At 38.1% G+C, this 24513-nt stretch overlaps 2 protein-coding genes across 5 annotated transcripts in view; one reads left to right on the forward strand and one right to left on the reverse strand.

Annotated features, from left to right (window-relative positions):
- The window catches only part of wu:fa11c10 (protein FAM110A), a 119622-nt gene that overhangs the window by 92704 nt on the left and 2405 nt on the right, over positions 1 to 24513 (reverse strand). The window contains exons 2-3 of one of the 2 annotated variants that reach the window (XM_062052603.1): positions 9022 to 9168; positions 8833 to 8948 (exon numbers count right to left, since the gene is read on the reverse strand). The gene's annotated coding sequence lies outside the window, so the exon portion shown is untranslated. Of the gene's footprint in view, positions 1 to 2219; positions 2426 to 8832; positions 8949 to 9021; positions 9169 to 24513 lie in introns of those variants that run through there. The other variant, XM_062052605.1, reaches the window with a different exon arrangement.
- LOC133653394 (cytochrome c oxidase subunit 4 isoform 2, mitochondrial) overlaps positions 5767 to 24513 on the forward strand; it is a 32627-nt gene continuing 13880 nt past the window's right edge. Inside the window, exon 1 of one of the 3 annotated variants that reach the window (XM_062052609.1) lies at positions 5767 to 5785. Coding sequence is in view for 1 of the 3 variants with exons in the window: in XM_062052607.1 (XP_061908591.1) it covers positions 15621 to 15623 (3 nt within the window). In the remaining 2 variants the exon portion in view is untranslated. Of the gene's footprint in view, positions 5786 to 15604; positions 15624 to 21570; positions 21726 to 24513 lie in introns of those variants that run through there. The other 2 variants (XM_062052607.1, XM_062052608.1) reach the window with 2 other exon arrangements.

Below are 24513 nucleotides of genomic sequence, written 5' to 3' on the forward strand. Positions count from 1 at the left end.
TTTGTTGCTTTTTATGGCACAAGGTGGCGGTTATCATGCCTAACTTGGGAGAGGAAACAAAAACAACAAACACTATGCATATATTGCACAAGAGTGTATTGTGAGCAAACGCTAATGGCATTTTATGGATTATTTTGAGTAATTTGTTGGTTTTCATGGCGCAAGGTGACGGTTATCATGAATAACTTGCAATAGGAGACCATAAAAACAAACGGCATGTCTTTGCGGCACATGCGCGTATTGTGAGCAAACACACATTGGACTTTATGGATTATTTTGAGTAATGTGTTGCTTTTTATGACGCAGGGTGGCGGTTGTCATGCCTAACTTGGGAGAGGAGACAAAAACAACAAACACCATGTATATATTGCACAAGAGTGTATTGTGAGCAAACGCTAATGGCATTTTATGGATTATTTTGAGTAATGTGTTGCTTTTGATGACACAAGGTGTCTTTGCGGCACATGCGCCGGTGTTAGCTTTCACTGTTATGCTGATGACACCCAACTCTACATGCCCCTAAAGCTGACCAACACGCCGGATTGTAGTCAGCTGGAGGCGTGTCTTAATGAAATTAAACAATGGATGTTCGCTAACTTTTTGCAACTCAACGCTAAGAAAACGGAAATGCTGATTATCGGTCCTGCTCAACACCGACATCTATTTAATAATACCACCTTAACATTTGACAACCAAACAATTATACAAGGTGACTCTGTAAAGAATCTGGGTATTATCTTCGACCCAACTCTCTCGTTTGAGTCGCACATTAAGAGTGTTACTAAAACGGCCTTCTTTCATCTCCGTAATATCGCTAAAATTCGTCCCATTTTGTCCACAAACGATGCTGAGATCATTATCCATGCGTTCGTTACATCTCGTCTCAATTACTGTAACGTTTTATTTTCGGGCCTCCCTATGTCTAGCATTAAAAGATTACAGATGGTACAAAATGCGGCTGCTAGACTTTTGACAAAAACAAGAAAGTTTGATCATATTACGCCTATACTGGCTCACTTGCACTGGCTTCCTGTGCACCTAAGATGCGACTTTAAGGTTTTACTACTTACGTATGAAATACTACACGGACAAGCTCCTGCCTATCTTGACGATTGTATTGTACCATATGTCCCGGCAAGAAATCTGCGTTCAAAGAACTCCGGCTTATTAGTGATTCCCAGAGCCCAAAAAAAGTCTGCGGGCTATAGAGCGTTTTCTATTCGGGCTCCAATACTATGGAATGCCCTCCCGGTAAAAGTTAGAGATGCTACCTCAGTAGAAGCATTTAAGTCTCATCTTAAAACTCATTTGTATACTCTAGCCTTTAAATAGACTCCCTTTTTAGACCAGTTGATCTGCCGTTTCTTTTCTTTTCTTTTCTACTCTGCTCCCAACCCGGGGTAGACCGCTAGCCTGTCCATCAGATGGGGACATCTCTACGCTGCTGACCCGTCTCCACTCGGGATGGTTCCTGCTGGCCCCACTATGGACTGGACTTTCGCTGATGTGTTGGACTTTCACAATATTATGTCAGACCCACTCGACATCCATTGCTTTCGGTCTCCCCTAGAGGGGGGGTTACCCACATATGCGGTCCTCTCCAAGGTTTCTCATAGTCATTCTCATAGTCATTCACATTGACGTCCCACTGGGGTGAGTTTTCCTTGCCCGTATGTGGGCTCTGTACCGAGGATGTCGTTGTGGCTTGTACAGCCCTTTGAGACACTTGTGATTTAGGGCTATATAAATAAACATTGATTGATTGATTGATTGATTGATTGATTGATTGATTGATTGCGAGAGTAGACCATAAAAACAAATGGGCATTTAGTAAAGGCAGATGTCATGCCACTGTACATGTGTCCCTAATGTTGTGGTCAGTGAACCTCAGCAGGTTTAAGTGACCTTTTCACCAGACAATGTGTATTTTTGAGGTGGACTTCCTCTTTTCATGCAACACTCACAATGTTGACAAAAGGAGACAACCAGCATGTCGGCAACAACACCACACACGCATTAAACAGACAATTACTGACATAGTAACGGCACATGTAGCTGCTAATATGTTGTCAGTTAGCTTCCATGTCAGTTAGCTGCACACACATGAATTAGCATGATAGTTAACGCCGGAACCAAAATCAACAATTCTTTACACAACTTTGTCAACATTTTTTTTTAAAGTGAGGTGACCATATATTAACATTAAAACGTGTTCTTACCTTGGACTAGCGACGTTTTATCACAGCCCAGAGAAGTAGGTTGTTAGAAGAAGCAATAAAAAAAAAACAATCGAAAGTTTAAAACGAACGTTGGCGCGGATCATACCAATACGGAACACCGTTCGTTTTTTAACATTTAAAATTAAATTAAATCATAAAACAGCCTTTTAAGTGGTGTCTGTCACTTCAGAGTAACTACATTTTATTCCGTTGATGTAAAATGTTATCTTCAACGTCTGTTTTCTTTGTATAATTCAAAAGGGTAGTGAGTCTCTTCCCACCCATTATTCATACGTTGGTACAGTCGGGGTCCCTCATTGGTCAGAGTCCGAGCTTTCCCTCAATCGAAAATCGTTTCCCTGGCAACCATGTACGCAACGTGCCTATTTGGCGGCCATCTTAGTAGGGGCCACTTTCCCATTGAATGCAGTGCAATAATATGTGTTATACATTGCAAATAAATCAGAGCTTGCTTATTTCGTTATCAATTTTCATGCAGTTTACCTTATTCAGGGTTCCTGCAGGTGTCAAAAAACCTACCTGAATTTTTTAATACCTTTTTTAAATGCAACTTAGAATAAATGTAATGCCCATGTCTGACTGCACATTATTACAGGTTCAAAAGCATACAATTGTCTGTTTAGACAAAATTGTAAGCAGTTGGCAATGATAAAGTTGAATAGTTGAAAAGTTTACATTAACTTTGGCCAAATTAAGCACTAATGTAATGATGATATATAATAACAATACAAGGAACGAGTTCACATGCAATGAACGTATGTTTCATTACCATAGTATTGTTTACCACTATAATTGGAAGAACCATCCATCCATTTTCTACCGCTTGTCCCGTTGGAGGTCGCGGGGGGTGCTGGAGCCTATCTCAGCTGCTTCGGGAGGAAGCCGGAGTACCCATAGGGGACCCACGCAGTCACGGGGAGAACATGCAAACTCCACACAGAAAGATCCCGAGCCCAGGATCAAACCCAGGACCTCCGTATTGTGAGGTACATGCACTAACCCCTGTGGCACCGTGCAGCCCAAAATTGGAAGTTAAATAACTCAATTATTTTAAATTAAAATGGACTCTCTATCTCTGTTTGCAAATATTTCACTTCAATATATATTGAACATTTTGAGGTTCGTTTTTTTCTGGGTTGGGTGGTTTGTTTTGTTGTCTTTTTTGTCGCCAATTGCAAATGTTTGACATTTTATTAATGCCTGTGAACATCCTATTTAATGCCATGTAAGGCCTAAATTTTTGTCTAATTCATTTAATTACTCTAATGACCAGAGGAAACCCTGTTATTGTCAATCTAAAAACATACGCTATTAATTCACAACATCAATGTTTTTAGAAAAAAAAGATACATCTTACCAATAAAAGATTATACCCAGTGTTTTTGTTTTAACTGTACGGCATATTTTGCAACCGTATGCAGCTCAATGTGGCTACAAGAATTGCATCTTTGTTTACGTACCAACTATAAGAATGGAATACTCTGGCACTTTGCCCCTACTAGCTTAGCCTCGCTGTAGGCACACGGTAGAGGGGCATGACGTATCAAGTTATACTGGGACGCTGTAAATAATATTTCATGGGTAAGATTTAATTTGACAAAAACAATAATTATTAGTAGCAGATTATTAAGTTGTCAATTAAGCAATGTATTATTTATTTATACATTGTGTTACATTGTCTTAAATGGAAAATTGGCCCCCGCGAAGATGGCCGCCAAGTAGGTACGTCACTTAGCTGCTACCACTATCTATTTATATCTATGGGAAAACTAGCAGATGGCGTACATTTATTTACCTCCAGCAGTGCAGATATCAAAGTAGTGTAAGGGTTTAGAGGTGACCATACAAGCATTAGTTATGTGTACATTGTCATTCTGGGACCTTGGGTAATAAATATGATGCCGTCTCATATGCTTGTATGACAATAAAAAAAATGTTGAATACATTATTATTACATAACTTCATAAACTACTGTAGTTGTTCGTAGTAAATTATATTGCATTGTTTTTCATGCAATACTTATTGTCAATGCAGTACCACCTCAGAAAACACTTAGCTCTCCAAGTACCCCCATGTTGAGCAACATTACAATACAGTAGGCCCAAGTATTCATCAAAAACAAGGCAGACATTTTATTTAACAAGTATATTTAATGTTTTAACCACTCTAACATTACACACAGGTTGAACAGTAACACTGTGTTTAAATATAGGAAAATAAAACAGTGCTTGAATCAAGTGATTACTTGGCGTACCACTAGATCAGGGGTGTCAAACTCGTTTTAGCTCAGGGGCCACGTGGAGGAAAGTCTGTGCACACGCGGGACGGATTATTAAAATCCTGACATTAAAACTAAAAAAAATAAAGACAACTTCAGATTGTTTTCTTTGCCTTACTTTGGCCAAAAATAGAACAAACACATTCTGAAAATGTTAAAATAAAAAATATAGCAGTAAAGTTTAGATCCATGAAAGAAAGAAGAAAGTGAATAAATGTTTATAACTGAATAAATTAGGGGTGTGGGAAAAAATCGATTAGAATTCAAATCGCCATTCTCATTTTTCAGAAATCGATTTTTATTTATTTATTATTATTATTTATTTATTATTTTTATTTTTTTATCAATCAATCCAACAAAACAATACACAACAATACCATAACAATGCAATCCAATTCCAAAATCAAACCCGACCCAGCAACACTCAGAACAGCAATAAACAGAGCAATTGAGAGGAGACACAAACACGACACAGAATAATCCAAAAGTAGTGAAAAAAAAAATATTATCAACAACAGTATCAATATTAGTAACAATTTCAACATAGCAGTGATTAAAAATTCCTCATTGACATTATCATTAAACATTTATAAAAATAAAAATAAAAAAAGAACAATAGTGACAACACACTGTGTCCAATATTACCACAAAGATAAAATAAGTAATATTTTTGGTTCATTTAATAGTTAAAGGCCTACTGAAACCCACTACTACCGACCACGCAGTCTGATAGTTTATATATCAATGATGAAATCTTAACATTATAACACATGCCAATACGGCCGGGTTAACTTATAAAGTGACATTTTAAATTTGCCGCTAAACTTCCGGTTCGAAACGCCTCTGAGGATGACGTATGCGCGTGACGTAGACCGGCGAACACGGGTATGCCTTCCACATTGAAGCCAATACGAAAAAGCTCTGTTTTCATTTCATAATTCCACAGTATTCTGGACATCTGTGTTCGTGAATCTGTTTCAATCATGTTCATTGCATTATGGAGAAGGAAGCTGAGCAAGCAAAGAAGAAAGTTGTCGGTGCAAAATGGACGTATTTTTCGAACGTAGTCAGCCACAACAGTACACAGCCGGCGCTTCTTTGTTTACATTCCCGAAAGATGCAGTCAAGATGGAAGAACTCGGATAACAGAGACTGTAACCAGGAGGACTTTTGACTTTGATACACAGACGCCTGTAAAGAACTGGGACAACACGGACTCTTACCAGGATTACTTTGATTTGGATGACAAAGACGCAGACGTGCTACTGTGAGTATGCAGCTTTGGCTTCTAAACATTTGATCGCTTGACCGTATGTGCGCAACTTTTTTTTGCGTATGTACGTAACTTTTTTAAAATATATAAGCTTTATGAACCTTGGGTTAGGTGAACGGTCTTTTGGGCTGAGTGATTGTGTGTGTTGATCAGGTGTTTGAATTGTATTGGCGTGTTCTATGGAGCTAGGAGCTAGCATAGGAGCTAGGAGCTAGCGTAACAAACACGCAGGTGTTTTTATGCAGGATTAATTTGTGGCATATTAAATATAAGCCTGGTTGTGTTGTGGCTAATAGAGTATATATATGTCTTGTGTTTATTTACTGTTGTAGTCATTCCCAGCTGAATATCAGGTACCGTGAGTATGCAGCCTTGGCTGCTAAACATTTGAGAGCTTGACCGTATGTGCGCGTCACGTACGTAACTTTTTAAAAATATATAAGCTTTATGAACCTTGGGTTAGGTGAACAGTCTTTTGGGCTGAGTGATTGTGTGTGTTGATCAGGTGTTTGAATTGTATTGGCGTGTTCTATGGAGCTAGGAGCTAGCAGAGGAGCTAGGAGCTAGCGTAACAAACACGCAGGTGTTTTTATGCAGGATTAATTTGTGGCATATTAAATATAAGCCTGGTTGTGTTGTGGCTAATAGAGTATATATATGTCTTGTGTTTATTTACTGTTGTAGTCATTCCCAGCTGAATATCAGGTCACCCCCGGCTCTCACAGCATCTTCCCTATCTGAATCGCTTCAACTCCCCACTAGTCCTTCACTTGCACTTTACTCATCCACAAATCTTTCATCCTCGCTCAAATTAATGGGGAAATTGTCGCTTTCTCGGTCCGAATCTCTCTCACTTCATGCGGCCATCATTGTAAACAATAGGGAACTTTGCGTATATGTTCAACTGACTACGTCACGCTACTTCCGGTAGGGGCAAGCCTTTTTTTTATCAGATACCAAAAGTTGCAATCTTTATCGTCGTTGTTCTATACTAAATCCTTTCAGCAAAAATATGGCAATATCGCGAAATGATCAAGTATGACACATAGAATAGATCTGCTATCCCCGTTTAAATAAAAAAAATTCATTTCAGTAGGCCTTTAAAACAAATGTACATTATTGCAATCAGTTGATAAAACATTGTCCTTTACAATTATAAAAGCTTTTTACAAAAATCTACTACTCTGCTTGCATGTCAGCAGACTGGGGTAGATCCTGCTGAAATCCTATGTATTGAATGAATAGAGAATTGTTTTGAATCGGAAAAATATCGTTTTTGAATCGAGAATCGCGTTTAATCGAAAAAAATCGATTTATAATCGAATCGTGACCCCAAGAATCGATATTGAATCGAATCGTAGGACACCTAAAGATTCGCAGCCCTAGAATAAATGTATGTATGCAAAAAAATGTGTTCCTGTGATGAGGTGGCGACTTGTCCGCCCGAACGCAGCTGAGATAGGCTCCCGCGACCCCGAACGGGACAAGCGGTAGAAAATGGATGGATGGATGGATAAAAATGTGTTTTCTTTTGTATGAATTTTTTAATGAATTAAGTAACGTTTATGACAATCTTTTTCCAAAACACATTATAGAATGTGAGATATAACAGGATAATGTATACATTTATCATCTGTTTTCAAAACGCTTACAAAAAAGTGTGACCCCAAAAATTTACTGTGGGACCCCATTTTTATGACTTGATGGGGTCCCTAGTACCCCATTTTGAAAATTCCTAGCACCAACACGGATGGAGTATTGGTGCGTGCAAAAACAGCAGCAGGGCGCTGTGGCCTGCGGGCCGCTTCTAATACTAATCAAATACCATCCCGGGGTCCATAGATAACTCATTCGTGGGCCGGATCTGGCCCGCGGGCCTTGACTTTTGACACTTGGGCACTAGCTGGAGCCTGTGTACCACAGGTTTGAGAATGACTAGTCTAACAGTTTGTTGTTCTTCAATAATGTTAAAATGTGGTGTTTTTAAGAGACTTAAAATGGAATTCACACTAATTCCAATGGGGAATATTGATTTAAGTTATGAGTAGAGATGTCCGATAATATCGGACTGCCGATATTATCGGCCGATAAATGCTTTAAAATGTAATATCGGAAATTATCGGTATCGGTTTCATAATTATCGGTATCGGTTTCAAAAAGTAAAATGTATGACTTTTTAAAACGCCGCTGTACGGAGTGGTACACGGACGTAAAGGAAAGTACAGAGCTCTAATAAACCTTAAAGGCACATAATATCTACGGCTTTTAACACACACAAGTGAATGCAATGCATACTTGGTCAACAGCCATACAGGTCACACTGAGGGTGACCGTATAAACAACTTTAACACTGTTACAAATATGCGCCACACTGTGAACCCACACCAAACAAGAATGACAAACACATTTCGGGAGAACATTCGCACCGTAACACAACATAAACACAACAGAACAAATACCCAGAAACCCTTGCAGCACTAACTCCTCCGGGACGCTACAATATACACTACCCCCTAAAACCCCGACCCCGCCCACCTCAACCTCCTCATGCTCTCTCAAGGAGAGCATGTCTCAAATTCCAAGCTGCTGTTTTGAGGCATGTTAAAAAAAATAATGCACTTTGTGACTTCAATAATAAATATGGCTGTGCCATGTTGGCATTTTTTTCCATAACTAAGTTGATTTATTTTGGAAAACCTTGTTACATTGTTTAATGCATCCAGCGGGGCATCACAACAAAATTAGGCATAATAATGTGTTAATTCCACGACTGTATATATCGGTATCGGTTGATATCGGAATCTGTAATTAAGAGTTGGCGGATATCGGCAAAAAAGCCATTATCGTACATCTCTAGTTATGAGTATTTTGGTTACAAGGACCATAACTGTAATACAGAGTACCACAGTATATCTTTATTTATTATTTCATGTATTGCTGCCGTGACTACAGTAGTCGACAAAGAGAGTGACACCTTTTTTTTAACACAGCATCAACCTTCTTCTGTGTTTTTTGGTTGTTTTATTTAACAACTGTCTTACCTTTACGATGGACCATCTTAATAACTTTTGAACGTTTCCACACATTCCTCCATGAAGTTGTCGGTCCTGGGATGAGGGGAGTCCATGGGGGAGGGCTTGCTGTGATGGCAAACAAGCTGTGGGAGGATGAGCTCATGTTTTGGCAACATACTGTTTTAATGAACTAATTCAGCATAAGCTCACACGCACACAGAGGAGTCTTCCCATGAGGACGAGCTGCTTGCAACGTGTCGAAAAGTAGAGCCGACTCGTCTGCACACTGTAGGTGTTGATAAGCGCCAGCTGAAGCCAGCCAGGAGTTGTTTTTCTCGTCATAATCTGTATTCTTTATAGATCCTGTCCATGAACAACAACATAGTTAGCACTTTGTACTGCGTCAAACATACTACAGTGTACTTCGGGACTTTGTTTATGCCAAAACATTTTTTGGAGATTAAAAACGCAAATAGAGTAGTTTCCAAAGTTAAACCCTATTCCCATGGGTACAGTACACATGTTCATCATATTGGGTAAAGAAATGCATTTTTGTCAGGAGCAGTCAAAGATCATCTGTGTGGCAGGAGTGCTGGGCTGTTTTTAAAACGTACTTTAAAAAATATTTCAAAGATTGTCTTTGAGACAGGAGCGCTGTGCTGTATTTAGGAACGTACATAAAAATTCTAGTCAATTATTTTGTATATCACACGAGTGCTGCGCTGTTTTTTAGGACCTACGCTCATCACAGATCCTCCAATGACAGGGGTGATGTGCTCTTTTTAAAAGGTACTTTAAAAAATATTTCTAAAATTGTCTTTGTGACAGGAGCGCTGTGCTGTATTTAGGAACGTACATAAACATTCTAGTCAATGATTGTGTATATGACACGAGTGCTGCGCTGTTTTTTAGGACCTACGCTCATTACAGATCCTCTATATGACAGGGGTTATGTGTTGTTTTTAAAACGTACTTTACAAATATTTCAAAGATTGTCTTTGTGACAGGAGTGCTGTGCTGTTTTTAGGAACGTACATAAATATTTTAGTCAATGATTGTGTATATGACACGAGTGCTGCGCTGTTTTTTAGGACCTACGCTAATCACAGATCCTCTATATGACAGGGGTGATGAGCTGTTTTTAAAAGGTACATTAAAAAATATTTCAAAGATTGTCTTTGTGACAGGAGTGCTGTGCTGTTTTTAGGAACGTACATAAAAATTCTAGTCAATGATTATGTATACCACACGGGTGCTGCGCTGTTTTTTAGGACCTACGCTAATCACAGATCCTCTATATGACAGGGGTTATATGCTGTTTTTAAAAGGTACTTAAAAAAATATTTCCAAAGATTGTCTTTGTGACAGGAGCGCTATGCTGTATTTAGGAAAATACATAAAAATCCTAGTCAATGATTTTGTATATCCCACGAGTGCTGCGCTGTTTTTTAGGACTTATGCAAATCACAGATCCTCTATATGACAGGGGTGATGTGCTTTTTTTAAAAGGTACTTTAAAAAATATTTCAAAGATTGTCTTTGTGACAAGAGTGCTGTGCTGTATTTAGGAACGTACATAAAAATTCTAGTCAATGATTGTGCTGCACTGTTTTTTTAGGACCTACTCCAATCACAGATCCTTTATATGACAGGGGTTATGTGTTGTTTTTAAAACGTATCTTAAAATTATTACAAAGATTGTCTTTGTGACAGGAGCACTGTGCTGTTTTAAGGAACGTACAAAAAAATTCTAGTCAATGATTGTGTATATGACACGAGTGCTGCACTGTTTTTTAGGACCTACGCTAATCACAGATCCTCTATATGACAGGGGTGATGTGCTGTTTTTAAAAACGTACTTTAAAAAAAATATGATTTAAAGATTGTCTTTGTGACAGCTGTTTTTAAGAACCTACACTAATCAGAGATTGTGTATATGACAGGAGTGCTGTGATGTTTTTAAGGCACTACGCTGGCCAAAGATTGTTAATAAGACAGGAGAACTGTGTTGTTTTTAAGGACTTATGCTAGTCAAAGATTGTGTATCTGACAGGAGAGCTGTGAATAACAACTTCCTGAAATGTCTGCGAGCGGGAGAAAATGTATGCCTATGGAAACTGTGTCCATGAGGGGGCGCCAACCAAGGGGATAAAGGAGACAACTGTGTCCACGAGGGGCGCCAACCACAGGGACAAAGGAGACAACTGTGTCCACAAGGGGCGCCAACCACGGGGACAAAAGAGACAACTGTGTCAATGAGGGGCGCCAACCATGAGGAAAAGGAGACAACTGTGTCCATGAGGGGGCGCCAACCACAAGGATAAAGGAGACAACTGTGTCCACGAGGGGCGCCAACCACGGGGACAAAGGAGACAACTGTGTCCATGAGGGTGTGCCAACCAAGGGGACAAAGGAGACAACTGTGTCCATGATGGGGCGCCAACCACTGGGACAAAGGAAACAACTGTGCCCATGAGGGGGCGCCAACCAAGGGGACAAAGGAGACAACTGTGTCCATGATGGGGCGCCAACCACGGGGACAAGGGAGAAAACTGGGTACATGAGTGGCGCCAACCACGGATATAAAGAAGACAACTGTGTCCATGAGGGGGCGCCAACCACGGGGACAAAGGAGATAACTGTGTCCATGAGGGGGCGCCAACCATGGGGACCAAAGGAGACAACTGTGTCCATGAGGGGGCGGCAATCACAGGGACAAAAGAGAAAAATGGGTACATGAGCGGGCGCCAACCACAGGAACAAAGGAGACAATTGTGTCCACGAGGGGCGCCAACCCAGGGGACAAAGGAGACAACTGTGTCCATGAGGGGCGCCAACCACGAGGAAAAGGAGACAACTGTGTCCATGAGGGGGCGCCAACCATGGGGATAAAGGAGACAACTGTGTCCACGAGGGGCGCAAACCACGGGGACAAAGGAGACAACTGTGTCCATGAGGGGGCGCCAACCAACGGGACAAAGGAGACAACTGTGTCCACGATGGGGCGCCAACCACTGGGACAAAGGAGACAACTGTGCCCATGAGGGGGCGCCAACCAAGGGGACAAAGGAAACAACTGTGTCCATGAGGGGGCGGCAATCACGGGGACAAAGGAGAAAACTGGGTACATGAGAGGCGCCAACCACGGGGATAAAGAAGACAACTGTGTCCATGAGGGGGCACCAACCACAGGGACAAAGGAGACAACTGTGTCCATGAGGGGGCACCAACCAAGGGGATAAAGGAAACAACTGTGTCCATGATGGGGCAGCAACGACGGGGGACAAAGGAGAAAACTGTGTCCATGATGGGGCGCCAACCACGGGGACAAATAAAACAACTGTGTCTATGAGGGGGCGCCAACCACGGGTACAAAGGAGAAAACTGTGTCCATGAGAGGGCGCCAACCACGGGTACAAAGGAGACAACTGTGTCCATAAGTGGGTGCCAGCCAAGGGGACATAGGAGACAACTGTGTCCATGAGGAGGCTCCAAAGGAGACATCTGTGTCCATGAGGGGGGGGCCAACCACGGGGACAAAGAGACAACTGGGTACATGAGGGGCGCCAACCACAGGGATGAAGGAGACAACTGGGTCCATGAGGGGCACCAACCACGGGGACAAAGGAGACAACTGTGTCCATGATGGGGCGCCAACCACGGGGACAAAGGAGACAACTGCGTCCATGAGGGGGCGCCAACCATGAGGATAAAGGAGAAAACTGGGTACATGAGAGGCGCCAACCACGGGGACAAAGAAGACAACCGTGTCCATGAGGGGGCACCAACCACGGGGACAAAGGAGACAACTGTGTCCATGATGGGGCGCCAACCACGGGGACAAAGGAGACAACTGTATCCATGAGGGGGCGCCAACCACAAGGACAAAGGAGACAACTGTGCCCATGAGGGTGCGCCAACCACGGGGACAAAGGAGAAAACTGTGTCGATGAGGGGGCGCCAACCCCCGGGACAAAGGAGACAACTGTGTCCATGAGGGGGCGCCAACCACGGGGACAAAGAAGACAACTGGGTACATGAGCGGGCGCCAACCACGGGGACAAAGGAGACAACTGTGTCCATGAGGGGGCGCCAACCACGGGGACAAAGGAAACAACTGTGTCAATGATGGGGCGCCAGCCACGGGGACAAAGGAGACAACTGTGTCCATGAGGGGGCGCCAACCACGGGGACAAAGGAGACAACTGTGTCCATGATGGGGCACCAGCCATGGGGACAAAGGAGACAACTGTGTCCATGAGGGGGCGCCAACCACTGGGACAAAGGAGACAAACAGCATTGTGGAGACAGCGATAAAGAATAGGAGAGGGGGGTGGCTTCTGCATGGTGACCCACTTACACACACACACACACACACACACACACACACACACACACACACAGACGCACACACACACACACTACACGCTGACACTCAGACTACACAGTGACACACGCAATACACAGTAAAACACAAAATGCACAGTAATACACGCACAATACACAGTAAAACACAAAATACACAGTGACACATTGAATACGCAACAATACACAGTAGAACACCAAATACACAGTAAAACACAATGCACAGTAACACACAAAATACACAGTACTACAGACACAATACACAACATACACCAAATACACAATAACACACAAGATACACCGTCCTTACTGCATGTACACACTTTGATACGTGTCCTTATTGCATGTACACACTTTGATACTTGTCATTACTGCATGTACACACTTTGATACTTGTCATTATTGCATGTACACACTTTGATACTTGTCATTACTGCATGTACACACTTTGATACGTGTCCTTATTGCATGTACACACTTTGATACGTGTCCTTATTGCATGTACACACTTTGATAGTTGTCATTATTGCATGAACACACTTTGATACGTGTCCTTATTGCATGTACACACTTTGATACTTGTCATTACTGCATGTACACACTTTGATATGTGCCCTTATTGCATGTACACACTTTGATACTTGTCATTACTGCATGTACACACTTTGATACTTGTCCTTACTGCATGTACACACTTTGATACTTGTCATTACTGCATGTACACACTTTGATACTCATCATTACTGCATGTACACACTTTGATACTTGTCATTACTGCATGTACACACTTTGATACTTGTCATTACTGCATGCACACGCTTTGATACTTGTCCTTACTGCATGTACACACTTTGATACTTGTCCTAACTGCATGTACACACTTTGATACTTGTCATTACTGCATGTACACTCTTTGATACTTGTCATTACTGCATGTACACGCTTTGATACTTGTCATTACTGCATGTACACACTTTGATACTTGTCCTTACTGCATGTACACACTTTGATACTTGTCATTACTGCATGTACACACTTTGATACTTGTCATTACTGCATGTACACACCTTGATATGTATCATTACTGCATGTACACACTTTGATACTCATCATTACTGCATGTACACACTTTGATACTCGTCATTACTGCATGTACACTCTTTGATACTTGTCCTTACTGCATGTACACACTTTGATACTTGTCCTTACTGCATGTACACACTTTGATACTTGTCATTACTGCATGTACACGCTTTGATACTTGTCCTTACTGCATGTACACACTTTGATACTTGTCATTTCTGCATGTACACACTTTGATACTTGTCATTACTACATGTACACACCCTGCTACGTATCATTACTGCATGTATACTTTTTGATACGTGTCCCTAGTGCATGTACACACCTTGATACGTGTCATTACTGCATGTACACACCTTGATTCGTGTCATTACTGCATGTATACTTTTTGATACGTGTCATCACTGCATGTACATACTTTGATACGTATCATTACTGCATGTACACACTTTGATACTCGTCATTACTGCATGTATATGCTTTGATACTTGTCATTACTGCATGTGCACGCATTGGTACTTGTCCTTACTGCATGTACACACTTTGATACTCGTCATTACTGCATGTACACACCCTGCTACATCATGTAGCAGGGTGTGTACATGCAGTAATGACGAGTATCAAAGTGTGTACATGCAGTAAGGACAAGTACCAATGCGTGCACATGCAGTAATGACATGTAGCCTACATGTCATTACTGCATGTACACACCTTGATATGTGTCATTACTGCATGTACACACCTTGATACGTGTCATTACTGCATGTACACACCTTGATATGTGTCATTACTGCATGTACACACCTTGATACGTGTCATTACTGCATGTACACACCTTGATACGTGTCATTACTGCATGTACACACCTTGATATGTGTCATTACTGCATGTACACACCTTGATACGTGTCATTACTGCATGACACACCTTGATTCGTATCATTACTGCATGTACACACCTTGATACGCATGTACACACTCCTACATGTGTCTTGGTGTATGTAAAGACTTTATTATTAACATATTTATTATATTATTAACACAACTTTATTATTAACATATTTTTCATTTATAGCTAAATGAAAAAAGAGAATTAATATTTTGTAATAATTGTATTAATTTAACAGTAATAACAATCACAAATAAATAACTCATGCATATTCTATTCATGTTTGATAACATTTATGTGGAATAAATAGAATCAACTTAGATATACTTTAGATTTTAAATGAATCAAAGTGAAAGTATGACACTGCCATCTAGTGGACGGCAGTGATATCTTTACCTAAACCGACCATTAGAGCTTTGCCTTCACTTTTCCACGACAGTCCCATACAAAGGAATTCATACATCGATATCACGCTCCAAATGGTATTTATTTTTAAATTTTTATCATCAAGCAATCATGTGTGCTTATGGACTGTATCCCTGCAGACTGTATTGATCTGGTTGTTTTTGTTTTTTGTTGGGTTTTTTAAATGCACTGTAGCACTTTGAGATTGTTTGTTCAATGTAAAGTGCTTTTACAAATAAAATCTATTATTATTATTATTATTACCGAGTTTGTAAACATGAACAAAAGGTTCATGTTTAGGTTTTCTCTCGGTGTGAAACATGAAGGGTTGTAACGATATGAACATTTCACATCACGGTTATTGTGACCAAAATGATCAACTTCATCATTACGTGCTCAAGAAGTATTTATACACACACTGAAATTTTTTGACCCATTTGTATTTAAATATTTAATCAAATACATAGACATGCATTATACCTTCTTGACAGAAGAAACATTAAATATTGTTCTGGCTGCTCAAGAGCCGTATTATTTGTATTTGAGTAAGGGAAAAGCGGTAGGTAATGGATGAATGGATGGATGTTTAAATAGATTTATTTTCTTCCGTTTTAATTTGTAGAGCTTTTAGAGTTTTTTTTTATGATAAAGGAACTAAACAGTAGAAGTTTTGCCGCGTTTTATCATGATACCGTTTATCATTACATCCGTATTAACTGGGTTTGTATACTGGTGCTAATAAAATACTCCGGTAGTAATGAAGTATACTGCCTCTGAAATATTTTTATTTTATTTTATTATTTTTTTACGGACATGAAGGCGCACTGTCGTCACGTCATTACATTGCTTGTATACGAGCAAAGGCGCATGTTAGCCAAAGCACACGCACAGAGAACTTACAAGCAGACACAGTGTGGAGACAGGAGAAGTAGAATGGACGTATTTTGGCTTAAAAACTAACGATAGTGTCGGAACTATAAACACTGACGCGCCGTTCTGCAAGCAGTGCTTGTAAACATAAATAGTAGGGATGTCCGATAATGGCTTTTTGCAGATATCCGATATTCCGATATTGACCAAATCTTTAATTACAGATACCGATATCAACCGATACCAATATATACAGTCGTGGAATGAACACATTATTATGCCTAATTTGGACAACCAGGTACGGTGAAGATAAGGTCCTTTTTTTTTAATTAATAAAATAAAATAAGATAAATAAATTAAAAACATTTTCTTGAATAAAAAAGAAAGTACCGTAAAACAATATAAAAACAGTTACATAGAAACTATTAATTAATGAAAATGAGTAAAATTAACTGTTAAAGGTTAGTACTATTAGTGGACCAGCAGCACGCACAATCATGTGTGCTTACGGACTGTATCCCTTGCAGACTGTATTGATATATATTGATATATAATGTAGGCACCAGAATATTAATAACAGAAAGAAACAACCCTTTTGTGTGAATGAGTGGGGGAGGGAGGTTTTTTGGGTTGGTGCACTAATTGTAAGTGTATCTTGTGTTTTTTATGTTGATTTAATTAATAAAACAAAAAACAAAAACGATACCGATACCGATAATAAAAAAATGATACCGATAATTTCCGATATTACACATTAAAGCATTTATCTGCTATTTATTAGGGAAAACCCTAATAAATAGCTAGTGGCTATCGTCCGTCCGCATTTGGCAGTGTTTTAGCTACTTCCAAATCACTAATCCTCGCCGCCATGGCGGCAAATAAACTTGTTTCTTACAAGTATCACCCCTGCAAGACGAGGAATAGCTAAACATGCTTCACTACACACCGTAGGAGGATACAATAGCTAACCACTAACGGCAATGTAAACAGATGCCATGGGTGGGTCGACACGGACATCGACTGTAACGATACCAAGTACAAGAGTCGTATATAGCCGATACTACAATGATAACAACTATATTTTTTTAACACAAAAATACATAGTAATGTTACTACATACGATAAATTAAGAGCTTTTGTAACCCGTTTGCCTACTTACAACGAAAAGAAGTGGTTTAGTATGTTTATTATCTTATTTAATTTCAAAATAGTTATCTTATTGCAAAAAGAAATAAATTAGGGAATAAGCGGTAGAAAATGGATGGATGGATGGAATAATAGCCTTTTCTGCTAAAACAAAGCCAATAATGACATTTTTGCGGTCCCCTTTTTTTTTTTTAATTATCGAAAAGTATCAAAATACATTTTGGTACAAAATATTGGTATCGGACAACCCCACTAGTAACATGCCTAGCCTCGTCCTCCAGTGATAATATTACTTGATATACTAACACATTCAGTTTATTTGCTGTAATGAAGGTGATTATTTTTAGCTTAGGGGAGTGATTCCTCACTGTGTATGGAGACACATGATTAACCCTTTATTTAGTTCAATATATATATATTAAATATATATATTAGTTGTATATATATATATATAAGTAATATATTATATTATATTTTATATATATATATATATATATATATATATATATATATATATATATATATATATATATATATATATATATATATATATATATATATATATATATATATATATATCTATATATATATATATATATATATAGATATCTATATATATATATATATATATATATATATATATATATATATATATATATATATATATATATATATATATATATATATAGATATATATATATATAGATAGATAGATATATATATATATATATATATATATATATATATATATTATATATACTGTATATTATATGTTATATTAGTTATTAGTTATATATCTTAATATAATATACTAATATATATATATTAGTATATTATATTAATATATATATTATATTATGTTAAATATATATATTATTTAGTTCAATATATATATATATTGAATATATATATTCAATATATATATTATATTATATTAAATATATATATTATTTAGTTCAATATATATTTATTGAATATATATATTCAATATATATATATATATATATTAGCCGCTTGTCAACCAGGGGTCTAAAAATAAATACAGTGTCAGGAATTAATCGGCAATGGTGATCACATACGTTTTGACGAAAATCGTCCGATACTGTTGATTGATTGGCACATTCCTAATACAAACATGTACATACAAATACTGTACGTACATGTACACAGAGTACAATCGGGATAGAGGGAAAGATGATTGCAGCAAAGTACAGAGACATCCTGGATGAAAACCAACGCTTTCCATCCAACCGGATAGAGCTTAAGAGGTGCCGCAAAAGGGGAATTAGCAAAACTGCCCAAACAAATGTGTGCCAGGCTTGTGGCATCGTATTCAAAAAGACTTGAGGCTGAAATTGCTGTCAAAGGTGCATCAACAAAGTATTGAGCAAATGCTTTGAACACGTACGTACATGTGATTTGTCAGTTTTTTAAATTTTTAATACATTTCAAAAAGCTCTAATAAATCATTTTCGCATTGTCATTACGGGGTATTGTGTGTCGAATTTTAAGGACAAAAATGAATGCATTCCGTTTTGGAATAAAGCTGTAACATAACATGTGGAATAAGTGAAGAAGCTATGAATACTTTCTGTGTGCACTGTACACTGTACTGTACGTACAGGCAAACAAAATTTAAACATTTTGGTTGGAAATTTTGGAGTTCCGTTCATGAAAGATGGAAGCAAAGAGAAAGTACACACTTCTTCTGAAGTACACCCTCTCTCTGAAATACACTCAGAAGTACACACTCTATCCAAAGTACACTTTCCCTCTGAAATACACACACTGAGGTACACTATTCCTCTAAAGTACACACTTCCACTGAAAAGACACACTCCCTCTGAGGTACATACTGAAGTACACACTCCCTCTGAAGTACATACTGAAGTACACAGTCCCTCTGAAGTATCTCACTAAGATACACACTCCCTCTGACATACACTTTCCCTCTGAAGTACACACTCTCTCTGAAATACACTCTCCCTTTGAAGGACACATTACCTCTGAAGTACACACTTCCTCTGGAGTAGATTCTGAAGTACACTTTCCCTCTGAAGCACACACCGAATTATACATTGAAGTACACACTCTCTCTGAAAGACACTCTCACTTTGAAGTACACACTACCTCTGGAGTGGACTTTGAAGTACACTCTCCTTCTGAAGTACACTTTCCCTCTGAAGCACACACCGAATTAGACATTGAAGTACACACTCTCTCTGAAAGACACTATCCCTTTGAAGTACACACTACCTCTGGAGTGGACTTTGAAGTACACTATCCTTCTGAAGTACACTTTCCCTCTGAAGCACACACCAAATTAGACATTGAAGTACACACACTCTCTGAAAGACACTCTCCCTTTGAAGTACACACTACCTTTGAAGTAAACACTTCCTCTGGAGTACATTCTGAAGTACACTTTCCCTCTGAAGTATACACCAAATTAGACATTGATGTACACACTCTCTGAAAAACCACTCTCCCTTTGACGAACACACTACCTCTGAAGTACACACTCCCTCTATAGTACACACTTCCTCTGGAGTAGATTCTGAAGTACACTTTCCCTCTGAAGTATACACAGAATTAGACATTGAAGTACACACTCGCTCAGAAAAACCCTCTCCCTTTGAAGTACACACTACCTCTGAAGTACACACTCCCTCTGAAGTACACACTCCCTCTGAAGTACACACTACCTCTGAAGTACGCACTCCCTCTGAAGTACACACTTCCTCTGGAGTAGATTCTGAAGTACACTTTCCCTTTAAAGTATACACCGAATTAGACATTGAAGTACACACACTCTCTGAAAAACACTCTCTCTTTGAAGTACACACTACCTCTGGAGTAGACTCTGAAGTACACTCTCCTTCTGAAGTACACTCTCCCTCTGAAATACACACACCTCTGAAGTACACACTGAAGTATGCATCTCTCTGAAGTACACATTCCCTCTGAAGTACATTTTCCTCTAAAGAACAGACTCCTTCTGAAGAACACCGGAGTATACTTTCCCTCTAAAGTACAGACTCCCTCTGAAGTACACTGAAGTATACTTTTCTTCTAAAGTACAGACTCCCCCCGAAGTATACTGAAGTATACCTTTCCTCTAAAGTACAGACTGCCCCTGAAGTACACTGGACTATACTTTTCCTCTAAAGTATAGACTCCCCCGGAAGTACACTGAAGTATAATTTTCCTCTAAAGTACAGACTCCCTCTGAAGTACACACTGAAGTATGCACTCTCTCTAAAGTACACATTCCCTCTGAAGTACACTTTTCCTCTAAAAAACAGACTTCCTCTGAAGTACACCGGAGTATACTTTTCCTCTAAAGTACAGACTCCCCCTGAAGTACACTGAAGTCTACTTTTCCTCTAAAGTACAGACTCACCCTGAAGTACACTGAAGTATACTTTCCCTCTAAAGTATAGACTCCCTCTGAAGTACACTGAATTATACTTTTCTTCTAAAGTACAGACTCCCCCGGAAGTACACTGAAGTATACTTTTCCTATAAAGTACAGACTCCCCCTGAAGTACACTGAAGTATACTTTTCCTCTAAAGTATAGACTCCCCCGGAAGTACACTGAAGTATAATTTTCCTCTAAAGTACAGACTCCCTCTGAAGTACACTGAAGTATACTTTTCCTCTAAAGTACAGACTCCCCCTGAAGTATACTTTTCCTCTAAAGGACAAACTCCCTCCGAAGTACACTGGAGTATACTTTCCCTCTGAAGTAAACACTTTCCCTCCTTAATGCAAGCGGAAGACATTTGGCAGTTAACTGTAGGAGGCGGGTCATCACGACCATATATGGAAGAGAGACTAACAAACTGGTGTCCTCATGTAACCTTTGTCCTGACGCCATTCTCCAAAGAGAGCAAAAACAAGTCAATGTCAAAACAGTCAGCATTTCTTCATGCACACAACATATCATACCAAACAATACTGCTCTACTTTTTATTTTCATTGTGTTCCCCAACACTTGGTGTCCATGTGACCCACCCATTAGAAAACTACTTCCTGTTGTCCATGAGATCCACACACACACACACACACACACACACACACAGACAGACACACACACACACACTGAAACCCGCACACGCAGAAGGTTTTCCTGGAATACTTTGCTGGTGTTTGCAGCAGCGTGAGTATTACTGCATCGACAGTATATAGTACTACTGTATTTAGATATGATAGAATACAAGCTCTCCTCCTCCACGTCCAAAACTTTCCAATGTTCCAGAGTGGCCGACGTGCAGCCAAGATGGCAACAAGCATAGAAGATAAATATAGATGAAATATAGCCTTCATTATTTGCATGCATTCAATGCAAATTCAGGACTTTTAACACAAAATATAATATTTTACTCATGCGACGTCTTTTCCTCTTAGAAGGTCAGCATGTACTCTAACTTTGACAACCTGCCAATTTACACCGCCATTTTCACTTTGTACGTGTGTGTGTGTGTGTGTGTGTGTGTGTGTGTGTGTCTTTGTGTGTGTGTGTGTGTGTGTGTGGGTGAAAGGAGCAACAAGTTAAACAGAGGCATTAAAGCATTAAAGGATTGATCGTTGCGTCTTGTGCATTGCATATTAGTGATATTGTTATTATTAAGTGCTAACGCAGACAAACTATTTATCAATGATGAATCAGACCTAGTCTCAAACTTTATTTTTTATCTGATTTAATTCATGTGTGACAAAAATATAATAATAAAATACCAAAAAGTTAAAAGAAAAAATGTGGCGCAAAAATGCTAAACAATATTATCAAAAATAATAATAATTATATATTATATAAGCATTAAAGGGGAACGGCACTTTTTTTTAGTGTTCACAAAAATGTTTTATTTTTAATGGATTCTAACTTGTATACAGTATATTGGGTAATCCCAATAAAGTATTGATCATTGCGTCTTGTGTATTGCGTATTAGTGATATTGTTATTATAAGTGCTAACGCAGACAAACTATTTATCAAAGATGAATCAGATCTGGTCTCAAAATTCATTTGTTTTACCTTATCTCAGTGGTCCCCAACCACCGGACCGATTGGTACCGGGCCGCACAAGAAATAATAAAATAAAAAAATAAATTATTTTTAATTGTTTTTATTTTTATTAAATCAACATAAAAAACACAATATATACATTATGTATCAATATAGATCAATACAGTCTGCAGGGATACAGTCCATAAGCACACATGATTGTATTTCTTTATGAAAATAAATAAATAAATAAATGACTATTTATCAAAGATGAATCAGATCTAGTCTCATAATTCATTTGTTTTACCTTATCAGAATAAATTCATGTGTGACAAAAATATATTAATAAAATACTAAAAATTCCAAAGTAAAAGAAAAAATGTGGTGCAAAAATGCTAAACAATATTATCAAAAATAATAATAATGATATATTATATAAGCATTAAAGGGGAACAGCACTTTTTTTTTTGTGTTCACAAAAATGTTTTATTTTTAATGGATTCTAACTTGTACATAAACTGTATTATTCCGCCGGTAAATCCCAATAAAGTATTGATCATTGCGTCTTGTGTATTGCGTATTAGTGATATTGTTATTATAAGTGGTAACGTAGACAAACTATTTATCAAAGATGAATCAGATCTAGTCTCAAACTACATTTGTTTTTTACCTTATCTGATTTAATTCATGTGTGACAAAAATGTAATAATAAAATACTAAAAATTCCAAAGTAAAAGAAAAAATGTGGCGCAAAAATGCTAAACAATATTATCAAAAATAATAATAATTATATATTATATAAGCATTAAAGGGGAACAGCACTTTTTTTTTGTGTTCACAAAAATGTTTTATTTTTAATGGATTATAACTTGTGAATAAACTATTATTCCGCCGGTAAATCCCAATAAAGTATTGATCATTGCGTCTTGTGTATTGCGTATTAGTGATATTGTTATTATAAGTGCTAACGTAGACAAACTATTTATCAAAGATGAATCAGATCTAGTCTCAAACTACATTTGTTTTTTACCTTATCTGATTTAATTCATGTGTGACAAAAATGTAATAATAAAATACAAAAAATTCCAAACTAAAAGAAAAAATGTGGCGCAAAAATGCTAAACAATATTATCAAAAATAATAAAATACAAGCAGATATCATGAGCTGTCATGTATACTGTTGTCAATTTATACTGTATAAGCATTAAAGGGGAATGGCACTTTTTTTTTTAGCGTTCACAAAAAAGCTTTATTTTTAATGAATTCTAACTTGTAAATAAACGTTAAAAAAGCCAATGGGAGGTCCTCTATTTCGCTCATAAAACCCAATAAAAAAACATCCAAAAAGCGCCAACAATACTCCATTTACATTTTGTGACTTGAATATTAACCAGGTATTAGTGATATTGTTATTATAAGAGCTAACGCAGACAAACTATTTATCAAAGATGAATAGGATCTAGTCTCAAACTTCATTCGTTTTACCTTATCTGATTTAATTCATGTGTGACAAAAATATATTAATAAAATACAAAAAATTCCAAAGTAAAAAAAAACGTTGCGCAAAAATGCTAAACAATATTATCAAAAATAATAAAATACAAGCATATATCATGAGCTGTCATGTATACTGTTGGTCCATTTATATAAGCATTAAAGGGGAACGGCACTTTTTTTTTTAGCGTTCACAAAAAAGCTTTATTTTTAATGCATTCTAACTTGTAAATAAGCGTTAAAAAAGCCAATGGAAAGTACTCTATATCGCCCATAAAAAACAATTAAAAAACATCGAAAAAGCGTCAACAATACTCCATTTAAATTTTGTGACTTGAATATTAACCAAGTATTAGTGATATTGTTACTATAAGAGCTAACGCAGACAAACTATTTATCAAAGATGAATCAGATCTAGTCTCAAACTTCTTTTTTTTTTTACCTTATCT

This window comes from Entelurus aequoreus, linkage group LG07 (assembly GCF_033978785.1).
Source record: "Entelurus aequoreus isolate RoL-2023_Sb linkage group LG07, RoL_Eaeq_v1.1, whole genome shotgun sequence".
Lineage (NCBI taxonomy): Eukaryota > Metazoa > Chordata > Actinopteri > Syngnathiformes > Syngnathidae > Entelurus > Entelurus aequoreus.